This window comes from Centruroides sculpturatus, unplaced genomic scaffold, assembly GCF_000671375.1.
Source record: "Centruroides sculpturatus isolate CEXI.00-Female unplaced genomic scaffold, Cexi_2.0 scaffold1558, whole genome shotgun sequence".
Taxonomy (NCBI): Eukaryota; Metazoa; Arthropoda; class Arachnida; order Scorpiones; family Buthidae; genus Centruroides; species Centruroides sculpturatus.
Window position 1 is genome coordinate 159322 of NW_019385743.1, and position 13292 is coordinate 172613.

Genomic DNA, 13292 nt, shown 5'->3' on the forward strand with positions numbered 1-13292 from the left:
TCGCCAATCGCGTTAATTCTTGGCAGTTGTAGCGGACAGACAAGAGTGTCATGGAAGTATGTGATAAATGATGATATCAAATGTGGATAACAATGAAATGACCTACACGTGTAAATAACGGAAAAAGAACAGAGAAGGACCGCGAAGTGAAAATGTGAAAATAAATATGAAATTGAGTTGATAACATAATCGAACAAGTTGAAGCAGCTTATTGGAGCGAAATTTGCGGTCGTCAATGCCAAACAATTGTTGTCATAGACTTTGGAAAGCTAAATGCTTGTAATGAAAGTCACTTAGCGTGCACGGGCGAAAGCCTGGGGCCGTTCGGGCTACCAAGCTGTCTCGAATCTGTAAAATCATAACTGTGACTTAATTTGACGTCCTATCTGTCTCTTTTCTCCACTATCACCAGGCTATGAGTGACGTAATTATAAAATGGAAAAACTACGACAGAAAAGTGATGAATCGAAAGTATCGTGAGCGTGTATTATGATTTATGCACAGGCATACGTGAACTTGAGCGATAGAGGAAAGAGAAAGGAAAGAGTAAAGACAAGCGCTTAAAAAAGAAGGATAGGCAGGGTCAGTCCTCAGATATGCGACGATTCTCGAACGAATAGGTGTGTACAGTACGTGTGCTGATCTTTGTAATTATAAATTGTGAATACATGTGACTAATATTATTATTTTTTTTATTTTGTGCATGTTATAGGTTATAAATAAATATAAACAAACAACACTAACCCGACAACATTAAATCTAAATACCAAAATGATTAATTTACTGTGTTTTTGTTATTTCTTACTCCTGTTTTTAGGTATTCGGCCAAATAGTGAATATTCGGTATTCGGCTGAATAGCAAAAAATAGGCCGAATACCAAATAGTAACCGAATATTCGTTACATCACTAGTCTAAATATGTCATCACTGTTGTTTTATGTTTCAATAAGAAAATTTTTTGATTAAACAGCTGATACTAATTTAAAATATTTTAACTTTTTACTATGAATTAAAATATGTATTGTCATGGAACAAATAATGATTGATAATAAAATTCTTTTGCTCTTTATGCCTAGTGAGCACTAAGAGGACAAACTTATTCTTGAACTGATATGGATATAAGGATATAATATTAATTTGTATTTAGTAAGTGTGTGTTGTAGATAAGTGCAGATGTGCACACATTTGGCTACAACAGCATACATCATCAACAATATATGTTATGTAACTCTGTAAGCCATAAATTACTTTTTTAACAGCTGTTTATTGAGTGTTCAATAAGTGTTGGACTCTGAGCCAACTAATCTATTTGAAAAGCGAGCACTCAGATTCTGAATGCACCCTTTATTCTGATGAAGTTAGATGCCTCAAAAAACTTCTTTGCATTACACGCAATTCAAACTTTTCATACTCACAGTGTAAGAAGTCAAAGTCTGATCATTATTTTTTTTTTTTTTTTTTTTGAGGATGGACACTTCTAAGAAACCCTCAACATGCTAAAATTCAAAAAAGACAAAAGATACTAATTTGCATCGGTGACTGATCCCGTGGTGTGTACATATGTAAATAGGGCAATGAGGAGCTACACTGAGAACCAGACAAAAGAACATGTCTGTCCAGCTGTGTGGTGCAGCTCCCACAGCAACCTCTCTGGCATTCTTAATAAGCGATCAGTGTAAGGAAATGTATACTTTGTCTGAGTATTTTTTTTTGGAGGAAATTGGATTTGATTTTGATTTGATTTGATATATATGAAAAAAGACTTTCTTTGATTAATTGTTTATTTTTGTTACTTGAATTTTGAATATTTGAAATATATATTAACTCTTGTTATAATTAATCATTGTTGTTATTTATTTCATTACTGCTTAATTTAATAAATATTTGTGGATTTGTACTTATAAGTGTTTTGGATTAGTATATTTTGTTCCATAAAGTCCAGGCCTGGTACTTAACCTTTCAGCAGTGGGATAGTCAGGTATGGTGCTACCCCAAAGTAGTAGGAATAAACGTGGGAAATTTTTAAAGTACTTTTCCATGTGTTTTTTTCTCATTACTGTTTTGGAAAAAGATTTAGTAAAGAAAAGTCTTTTTTTATTGTTACACAATTCACTTTTTATGTGAATTTTTTCCACAGTAGTTTTTGGAGATACCCCCAAAAGAATTTAACAGATATATCTGTTCCTCACCACTGCCACACGATAAACCTGGACGGATATATCCATCCCTCACTGTTGAGTGGTTATATTGGACAGTAACTTGTGTAACCCACCTTTTGTGTTGCTTGGTACGTTACAACTGTATCAATTAATGACTTATCTTGAATAAAAGTAGTTAACATTAACACAGAGTAGCAATTTCCATAAAACTCTGTTTTTCAAATCCATGAAAATTCCAAATTTTCAAGTTTTCCATGATTGCTATAAACCCTAGTTATGAAACACTTGAAAAGAAATCATATCCAGATTAGATATTTTACATGCTATTAAAGGCACTTGTGTCAAAGATTATTAAATTTTGATATTCTTATGCTTAAATGCATTCAGATTATTACTATTATGACTACTGATAGAATTTTAATGAGCTGCAAAAGCTATATCTATTTTATATACAGTTGCGGTCGTCAATGCCAAACAATTGTTGTCATAGACTTTGGAAAGCTAAATGCTTGTAATAAAAGTCACTTAGCGTGCACGGGCGAAAGCCTGGGACCGTTCAGGGTTAAAAAGAAGGATAGGCAGGGTCAGACCCTCAGATGTGCGACGATTCTCGAACGAATAGGTATGTACGTGTGCTGATCTTTGGAATTATAAATTGTGAATACATGTGACTAATATTATTTTCTTTTTTATTTTGTGCATGTTATAAGTTATAAATAAATATAAACAAACAACGCTAACCCGATAACATTAAATCTAAATACCAAAATGATTAATTTACTGTGTTTTTGTTATTTCTTACTCCTGTTTTTAGGTATTCGGCTGAATAGTGATTAAATATATAGTATTTGGTCGAATAGCGAAAAATAGGCCGAATACCGAATAGTAACTGAATATTCGTTACATCACTAAAATGTATATTTGAAAGAACTTTCAATGAAAATACAAATACATCTATTCCAGGCAAAGAATAAATAGAATTAACAGTTTACTAGATTCCATAACTACATGGATTTTAGAATATACAATTTTGCAAATATAATTTTCTTTTTTATTGTGTGTTTTACATTAATTCAAGTCTATTAACACCAAAAAGCAATTATACAAGTACTTTCAAATTTTAATAATATGAAATTATAGAATATTTTAAAATTATAATAATTGTAAATAGGCAATATTCATTGGTTGCAATGAAATAGTAACAAATATTTGCATTACATTTTGATTACACTTTAGAATTGTAACTCGAGGACGATTCATTAATCAGATTCAAAATGTTTGTTTTAAATATAAGATTTTTCATTAAAGGTATAATTATAAATTTCTAATAATATATTGATAGAAGATGTAAGGAAGGTATGAAATTGATTATTGTTAAAATTATAACATCAGAATTACAAAATATTTTATCCATTCTGTATGAATCACATAGCCTTATTCTTAAATTCATTAAAGGTAGTAAAATAGATCTTTAATCATTCTATATTCAATTCATTCAATCCATATCTGTCTATTTTGATGTAACAATTCTGAAATCTTAAATCATTCTAATAGAATAAATATATATACTAGATATGAATTGTTTGCTGTTTTGTGTTAGAAGTATTTTTGTCCATTATTTAATGTAAATTAAATCAAATGTGTAAGTAAAGCATATGTTATATTTTAAAGCCAAAATTTATCTTGCATTTACTTAGCTCAAAAAATAATATATAGATCAATTCCATATTTTGACAAAAATACAACAAAAAGATTAAGATTCATTTAAAAACTTTTTAAACTTGTATGAAAAGGTCATGTGCAATTTTTTTTATAATAGTATTGCATTTTGAGCAGCTAAATAGAATAATGACTTTTCTAAAAGCAATGAACTGAGGATAAAGCAAAGAAACTTCAAAAACATTTCCAATAGCTTAACTGACTCCTAAAAAATAAATTGTTCTATGTATTTTTAGGTGTAGAATAAATTTCATAAATACTAAAACTAATATTAATTACTATTTATTGCAATAATTTAATTCATTCTTTTTACTTTTTAAAGCTAATGAAAATAGAAGCAATATTTTCACAAAATTATGTAAGTAATGAAAAAATGTTATAAATAATAATAAAAATAAAATAATTTTTTCATTTTTTGTAAATGTAAACTGATTTTGCAGTGGTGTATCCAGAATTTTGAGAATATGGATACTGCTCAAGGCATATTCAGGAAGTACCAATGCAATAGCCCATTTTTCAGATGAATTACTTTGGAATTACTTTACTTGCCTACTTTTTTTAATATTCTGTTTAGCTTTTTCAAATTGTTAAATGGAAGATGGAAAATTAATAATTGATAATTTTGAATTGATAGATTGGTTATAAATTATACAAACTGCAGTATGATTTATACTCAGTGTGATTCCAAAAGGGAAAGAGAAAAGGTATAAAATTATTACATTTCTTATTTTCACTAAAAATAAGAATTGAACTACAGTTATTTTTAATTAATATGTAATTACCTTTAGTCCTTGTTCTATATCTATTGAAAGTATTCCAAGAAATATCAGTTTAAATTTTTCTGCTTTGTTTCTGTATATAGTTGCTTTCTGCTATTGAACTTATTCAATAGCATTATTACATTTATTTTTAAAGTAACTGAACTAATTTCTTTGGTATTAAGGGGTGCTGCAACATCATAAGCACCACTCCTGGATATACTCCTACAATTTTGATTCTGTGAATGTTATAATTTATATTTTCTTAATATAAGAATCTTATTACACAAAAAATCAATATAGAATTTTATAATAATTCCTTATATTATAATTAAATCTAATCATTTAATATTTCAAACAACTGTAATATTTAAAACATAATTTGCCTACAAATAATAAACATAATTCCAATTTCTTAAATTAATGTGAACAAGCACCAGTAAAACAGATATTTGTTAATATAATATTCTATTTTATTTTCTTAAAATCAACATTTTAAAATTTACAAATTCAAATAAAACTCTTTCTGTAATCTGTGTTCTAATGAATTTTATTTGAAGATAGTGAAATATCTTTTGCCTGCTGCTGCTCCCTTTCTGGCTCACAAGCATGAAGATATATATGTATGTATGTTAAAAAAACTTTAGCTCTTAAAAATTACAGTGCTAAGATATATTTTCTTTAATAAATTTAAAGTTATTAAACAATAAAAATGTGTAAGACTTTATACAATCATATGTATAAATCATCAATATATGTATTATTAATTAAATGTCTAGATAAATTATTAACATATAATATTTTTAATAAATAAATAAATATAAGAAAAAATTTACTTAATAATATATTTTTTTAATTTTGTGCAATTTAAATTTTGATTTGTTATTTTGTGGATAACATTATCTTATTTTCAAACTGACTTAGTCAAATATCATTTCTGATTAAGAGAAATTATTATATTATTGGGTTGTTCAGAAAGTAAGTTCATTTTTTTTCCGTGGAAAAAAACGCAATATTCTTATAATAAATAAATATTTTATTGAATTATATATCGACCATTTTGGTCAAATACCTGTTGTCATCGTTTCTGGTAGTAGCATGATTTCACGTTCATGAAAGTTTTTATCGTTGCTTAGAAAAAACTGATCCAAGTGATTTTTGACATTGTTATTTCAAGTAAATGTCTTACAGTTAAAAAAAATTGCATAGACTGGAACAAGTAATAATCTGAGTGTGCTTGATCTGGCAAATACGGTTGGTGTGATAGCACATCCCATCTAAATTATAACAGTTTCTGACAAGTTACCAAACTTGTGTGAAATTTGACATTATTGTGGTAAAACACTACAGCTGTTTTTTTTTTTATCAATTCTGGCCGGCTTTTTCTGTTTGATGATATTACGCAATTTGTTTACTCGAATGCAGTACACTTTCGAATCAATTGTTAAATTGTCTGGTAAAAGCTTCAAAAAAAATTTCCTTAATATACCACCATATAGAGCATTTCTCTTTAAGAACTCGTGGAATTCATATATCGAGCTTTGAAATGAAACCAATTTGTTTCAAGTATTCATAAACAGTTCAATTTCACAAATTTAATTCCTTAGTGATTTCACGTGTTGTTATTCCACAGTTTGCTTCAATCAGTACTTTTATTTTGTTTTCATTGGCTTCAATTGACCATCCATAACGTGGTGCATCTTCAATACTGAAATTGTGAGAATGAAATTTTGTAAACCAGTTCTGGCACTGTCATTCTGTCAACACATATCCACCATACATGTCACATGATTTTTTTCTCGCTTGAACGGTATTTTTATTTTTTTGGTAATAAAAAAGCAAAATATGCCAAAGATGCTGCTTTCGATCTTCCATATTTGATGGGACACAAAAAATAAACAATTGCACGAAATCAAACAAAATTTTTTACAAATAAGCCATAAAATGCTAGCTGTCAAAATATATAATGATAATATGGTTTAGAACGAAAATGGCAGGAAAAATACCACTAATCAGTCTAGTGGTAAAAAAAATAAACTAACTTTCCGAACAACCCAATAGAATCAAACATCTTATCCATAAAACTAGTCTTTATTTAGTTTTACAATCATTATATAAGTCAAACATAGAATATTTAATCCAATCCAAAACTTTTCCTTCAGAAAAAGCAATTTCAGTTGGATTATGTTTGAGGAGTTTTCTTTAACAAGTTTACATGGAATGGTCATCAGCTGAAGTCAACTTTTAATCAAAAGGTTAAGAATTTTACTTTTAAATTATAAATTGTATTTCATTTTTAATATTATACAAATCTACATGTGATAAAAATAAACATAATTATTATGTAAAAATATAGCTATTAGAAACAAACTTTAAGGAAGCTAAAAATTGTCTTGATACTTATTAGCTGTAATTATGAAGAAGCATAACCAAAAGGTTAGCAAAAACTTTATTTATTATTTATTAAAGATAACAATTTGCATATCATGAAAATAACAAGTTTGTTAGTTGTAAACATAGAAATAATTTAAATAATGTTGAAATTTTACTTAAATAAGTTATCTTCAAGTTTAACTAATTTTTCAAATTAAAAGTTTTCATTGATTGATTAGTAAAACAGCTTTTTTACTCTTTATTTTTTATTTTATTCACTGATTGAAGCATTTGATAACAATTCATCTCATCACTATAATAAAAATTATACCATTTACTATGGATGATCAGATTTTAGATACTGAAATGTAATTTTCTTTTTAAATTGGATTTTAGAATTGGACCAGCATTCAATTAATTATCTTTTCCTTTTCCATTTGTTGTACTGTTTAAAATTTAAATGAGCAGTTACTTATTGTGACATCATCACAATGCTGGGCTACAATTTTTAATCATATTTTAATTTAAAAATAAGCTTTCCATATCTGGTCTTGATTTTCATCTAGCTATCTCCATTCTCAAGATTAACAAAGGATGGACAGAAGGGTAACAGTGAAAATGTATGAGTCTGCAATTTGAAAACCAATTAAAAATGCAAGTTACCAAGCTTAAAGTACTATTCCTAATAAAATCATTTCCCAATGAAGATTTTGATCCACAAAATATAAAAATAATAATAATAATATTAAAAAAAAATAGGTATATAGTTTCTGATAAGTCAACTATAATGTATTGCATTACAAGTGTAAAATACAACAAATTAAGACAGCTGATGGAAAAGTGGTAAAAAAGAAAAAATGCAGAAAAGACCCAAATTAAGTACAATCAAATTGGTGGCTAAAAAGGTAATAAAGAAGAAATTCTATTGTATCAGAGAATGACTGCAAATATGTTTAACACATCATAATCAATCACAATCTTAGTTTGATAACAAGGCAAAAAAGAGAAAGTTCATAAACTGGTTAAAAGTTATGAGAAAATTAATTGAAGAAAGTTATATGAAAAACTGTTGCAGCTGATAGGTGGCAATATCTCATCGAGATGAAACATGGCTGTGTCTATATTATTGTAATGGCAAAAGGAAAAGTTTTTATTTTAAACCTGGAAACAACCATTTGAAAATTGATTGAGATAAAGCACTGAAAGTTGGCCTGAGAGCTTTATGTTAGTTGGAATTATATGGATATTATAATAGTAAGCACAATGTGTTACTGTTCATTAAATGGCTTTGAAGACTAAAATTGATAGAGAATTTACTATGGCTGTCTCTTGAAGCCACTAAAAATGTCTATCATAACTACATACCTGTTAAACTTATATTGTAACAGTGAGGAACAAGATCTGAATGAAATAAAAATGCCATGCTTTGATGGTCAGTTTATAAATTAAAAAAAAAAAAAAAAAAGCAAAAACAAAAGGGGTTTCCACTTCTTCAAAAACATAGAAGTACTTATACTTCCTTTTTACAGAACAATTCAATTCTTGGTTTCTTTTTGAAATTTACTTTATTGATTAAAATAGAATAAATAAGACAAATAAATATAAAGTTACTTTATTGATTTCTAAATTATGAATGCATTCATGCTCTAGAAATCAATAAAGTAAATTTCAAAAAGAAGGACTAAACTTACGTTGCTGCCTTGGAAATCAGAAGAAAATACTTTCTCTTTTGCTTATTTATCAAACTGACGTTTGAAAACTATGTAGTGTTGCCATTTAACACATGATACTTTAAAAATTTTTCTACAGTCTTAAAATCTTAATTTATGTAAATTATAAATTTCAATTAACAATGATATCTGAAACATGCATGAATCAACATTAGATAATGATATAATATGCAGTCAAAATGAAACTTTGACTGCTACTCATCCCAACTTGAGATGCTGCATTTTGTAATGTAAAAACTAAATGATTTGCTCTGCCATCAAGAAGTGTGCTGATGGTGTTGTGCACACATGCATAAATTTTAAAATAGGAACCCTTGTCAAAATTTTGTTTGAAGACATACCAAAAACACAGTTTCTGCTTACAGAACCATTTCTACTATTTGAGGGACTGTGGGATCCCATATTTTTGTAGCCTTATTGGCTGCAGGAATGCAGAGCTGTCCTTCTGGGAGTGGGATGATTTACAGCTACGAAGTATATATTCAAGGGTAAAATTATGTTTCATCATGATAAAACTTTATCACATATATGCAACTTGGTTCAATCATATCTCAAAGAGATAAAGGATAAAACTGGAATTATGTAGAAAACAAAGATATTTCTACCAAGTGTTCTGATGCTAGTTTGCTTAATTTTTTTGGATTTGGGTACCTCAAGCAAAAACAAAAGTATGAATGACAGCTAGCCTATGTAAAATTTGGAATGAGATTCCTCAAGATTCAATCAAACAGATGATAATTATACTAGGAGAGAAAACTGAACACAAAAAATGACTACACAACCAACTATTGCATCTCTAGCAACATTTTCCATTTTGTTAATTAAGATCAAATAACTGTAGTAAATCAAGTAATCTTTTGCAAAATTATATTTTTATTTACAATTTCTGAATTTTAATTTCATTTAAGTTTTCTGATTCAATGGAAAAATAGTTAATTCAGACAAATACAATTTAATATAATATCATAAATTTAATTTATAATGTATTTTACACAGCACATTTTTTGTCATAGAATGCAATGGAACAGCGTTCTACCACCTTTTTTCAATATATACTTAAAAATTTTAAGAGAATTTTTGAAAATTTGATGTTTGGTCCACATTGGATCGCTCTGTTGAGCATAGAAGATCAGCAACAAAATTATTAAGACAGTCCTGCTCCTGCTTGTGTGCCAAATCTTGTGCATGATGCATTTGTACTGCAAACTTAGTTTGTGGTGACATGATTTGGCGGCAATGCAGGAATCGCAGTGCTAATTGCAACCGGTGACTGCCATTTCAACTGTTTTATATTTCACTAGTAACCTGGAATGCCCCCCTAGTGGGCGTTCTAGCAGCATTACAAATTTGGAATTTGTAATGCTGTTAGAATGCCCATAGATGAGAATTCCACCACCTTTTTTTTCCCCCAAAAAAGCACTGATTTTACAAGTTAAAGATGCTCCTCAAATGTAAATCCAATCTAAAGTGTTTTTTTTTTATTATTATTATTTATCGTTTAACTGACGAAGACCATTAAAAACGGTCGAAAACGTTTTTACAGTATTAAATTAATTGGCTGGAGTGTTTGAAAGGTGGTACTTTTTTATAATCCAAAGTGTTTTTATTAGAATAATTTAACAGAAAATTCAGGCACTTTAGGGGTAACATATCCATTTTTATAAGTTAACAATAGGAGTAAAGAGGAAGAGATGATGCCAGATTACTACTAATAGTAATAATTTGGATCTCTCAATTTTTACTTCTTTAACTTTTAGACTCTTGATCTCTTGATGATGGAATCATCATCAAGAGATCAAGAGTCTTAAAGTCCTTGAGTTATTAAAAACGTTTTTTTATTCAAAAAAATAACAGCTTGAATTGGGTTAATATTCTACTTATTCAAAACAATATATCCATTTATACATACATATATATATATAATACTTACATTATTAAAATATGAAATAATTTAATCAGTAAATCTTATAAAAAAAAAAAAACAGATGTAATTAGTTTTTGGTCTTATTTCATCTGATACTAAACACATCTGATGCACTGATTATAACAACATATTGTTACACAAAAATAAAAAAATAACATCACTACAATAAATTTATTCAAACATGCTTAAATATACAATCAACTATTTGGAAAACAATGGTACTCACAGGCAGAGTACATATCATGCAAATTCAGTCCATGCCAGGCCAGGAACATATGCAAAATAAATACAGATCATATGTGATTATTTTACCAATATATACATATATATGTGTCAATAACATACAAAATAAAATGGTTATTGTATATGAAAGTGAATTTTTAAATTATTTAAATTGTTTCAAAACTATTCAAAAGTAATATGAACTGAATATTAAACAGATATATAACAACTAAATATTGTATCTTATTATTTATATTCATATATCATCCAATTGTTTCAAACTCACTCTTTTCTCTCTTAGATACTCTTTTCGTTAATTTTTCACTTCCTTCAACTCCTTTATTTTCTTCTTTATTATCTGATGCTAATGACTTGTTTGGATTAGCAATAACAATGTTAATTGATCCATCTATTTGTTTCAAAACACCAGCAGCCTAAAAAATAAAATAAATAAAAGTATTAAAATATATTAATACATAGTATTATATAAATAAATCTGTTATTGCCTAATTGTGTACCATTAATTAAAATTAGAAATTTGTTATAATATTGGATACTATTCTGTAAGTTAAAATATCAGGAAAGAACATGACACACTATAGTTGTATAGGCTACAGTTTGTAAAACATAAATATTGTAAAATATGTATAAAAGCAGTGTCTTTGCATGTGAAACCACAAAATTTTCTATAATAATCTTGTCACATGGAAAAGCAACAGATTTTCTACTATATCATATTGAGCTTAATTCACTATTAATTTTTTCTCTTCTTTGGTAACATTTCTTTTCACTATTAAATAATGCTAATATAATTTTCTAGCCTGTATTAAATGAAATTTATTGTTTTTAATGGAACTTTCACAAATTATTTTTTTAAAAATCAGAGCATAAGTAAACTAACACAAAATGATTGTGCACAGATTATACACCTAAGGTATGTAAGCAAAAATCTGTGAAAATTAAGTCTAATTATGCTATTAAAATGTATTAATTAAAGTTCTAAGAAAATATTATGATATTAATGATTTAACGATATTACAGTTTAAAAATATATAGCATATATTAAGAAATTGAAGTATTAAATCAAAATATGAGTGCATATATATCAATTAATCAATCTTTGTTAGCAGAAAGAGAGAACCCTGCTGTACAGAGTGCATATATATTATATACATATACAGTATAAATGTTTTAGTTTAAAAATTTTTTAAATCATTATATATAATTCTGAAACAACTTTTCTGTTTCTGTTAAGTGCAATGATTACAAATATATTAGTATGCTATAATTAGTTTGATTTCCACATGATTTACAATTAAAATAAAAGAAAATATAATAAAAGGAAAGAATTATAATAAAAGAAAAAAATTGCTATTGTCAATTATTTCTGCATGATTTTCAATTTTTGATAACATATTGTATTTGGTTCAATTGTTTTATTACATATATTAAATAGTAAAGTCGTTTCTATTAACTATAAAATAATGAGATTTAATAAAGTATAATAGTTTTTCCAAGAAGCAAAATAAATTGTTTTCAATTATTTGGAATCATTTTATAAATTACAAATTTTGTTATATTAAAATAAAGGCTATAATAAACATATTTACAATAAAATCAACAAAGAAAAAGTACAAAAGATAAGAAATAAACTCAAAATTCATTTTCATTAAAGTGAGATACTTACTGTATCATAATCTGCACCAATTAATTCTGTTTGATTAACAGCTAAAATCATATCACCAACATTTAAGCCAGCCTATTTAAAAGCAAAATTTAAATAAAATATGTTACATTCACTTATTGAAAATTAAATTGTAAAAAATACTAAGCAACAAGTTAGTGTTCAATAAAATTTAAAATTATATTTCTAACCATAAAACTTTCCTTAAAACATTTTTGATATGCAAACAAATAATTTTACATTAATAATATATTATTAATACTAATACATATACATAGACAATAATAAGTTTATCAATAAATGATTATTTTGCAAACATTTCTGTTTACTTTTGTACAAATATATTACAGGTGTTTTTAAGCTTCAGAACAAATAAAAATCAAATGTATGTCACAATTTAAAAGCAGCAGTTTTCAAACATTTTTGAAACTGAATATTGTAAAATTAAAAATTGACTGAACAAACAAACTTCTAAAAATAACACCTGAACTATAAATTATAAACTGTATGTAAAAAGTATATTACTCTTATATCAGTTATATTAATGATGAATATTGTACATTTTGAAAATAGAATAATATTTTTAGTATTTCTTGTTTTATAATATAGTGGAACCTTGCTTAACAAGCATAATTTGTTCCAGAATTGTACTCATAATGCGAAACACTCATTAAGTGAAACAAGTTTTCCCATAGAAATTAATGTAAAATACAATAATGCATT

At 27.0% G+C, this 13292-nt stretch overlaps 1 protein-coding gene across 4 annotated transcripts in view; it reads right to left on the reverse strand.

Annotated features, from left to right (window-relative positions):
* LOC111641699 (inaD-like protein) overlaps positions 1–12693 on the reverse strand; it is a 73248-nt gene extending 60555 nt beyond the window's left edge. For 3 of the 4 annotated variants that reach the window (XM_023387906.1, XM_023387903.1, XM_023387904.1), the window contains exons 1-2: positions 12573–12693; positions 11172–11319 (exon numbers count right to left, since the gene is read on the reverse strand). In XM_023387906.1, the coding sequence (XP_023243674.1) occupies positions 11172–11319; positions 12573–12623 (199 nt within the window). In that variant the 5' untranslated portion in view covers positions 12624–12693. Of the gene's footprint in view, positions 1–10889; positions 11088–11171; positions 11320–12572 lie in introns of those variants that run through there. The other variant, XM_023387905.1, reaches the window with a different exon arrangement.
* Positions 12694–13292: the final 599 nt, after the last annotated feature.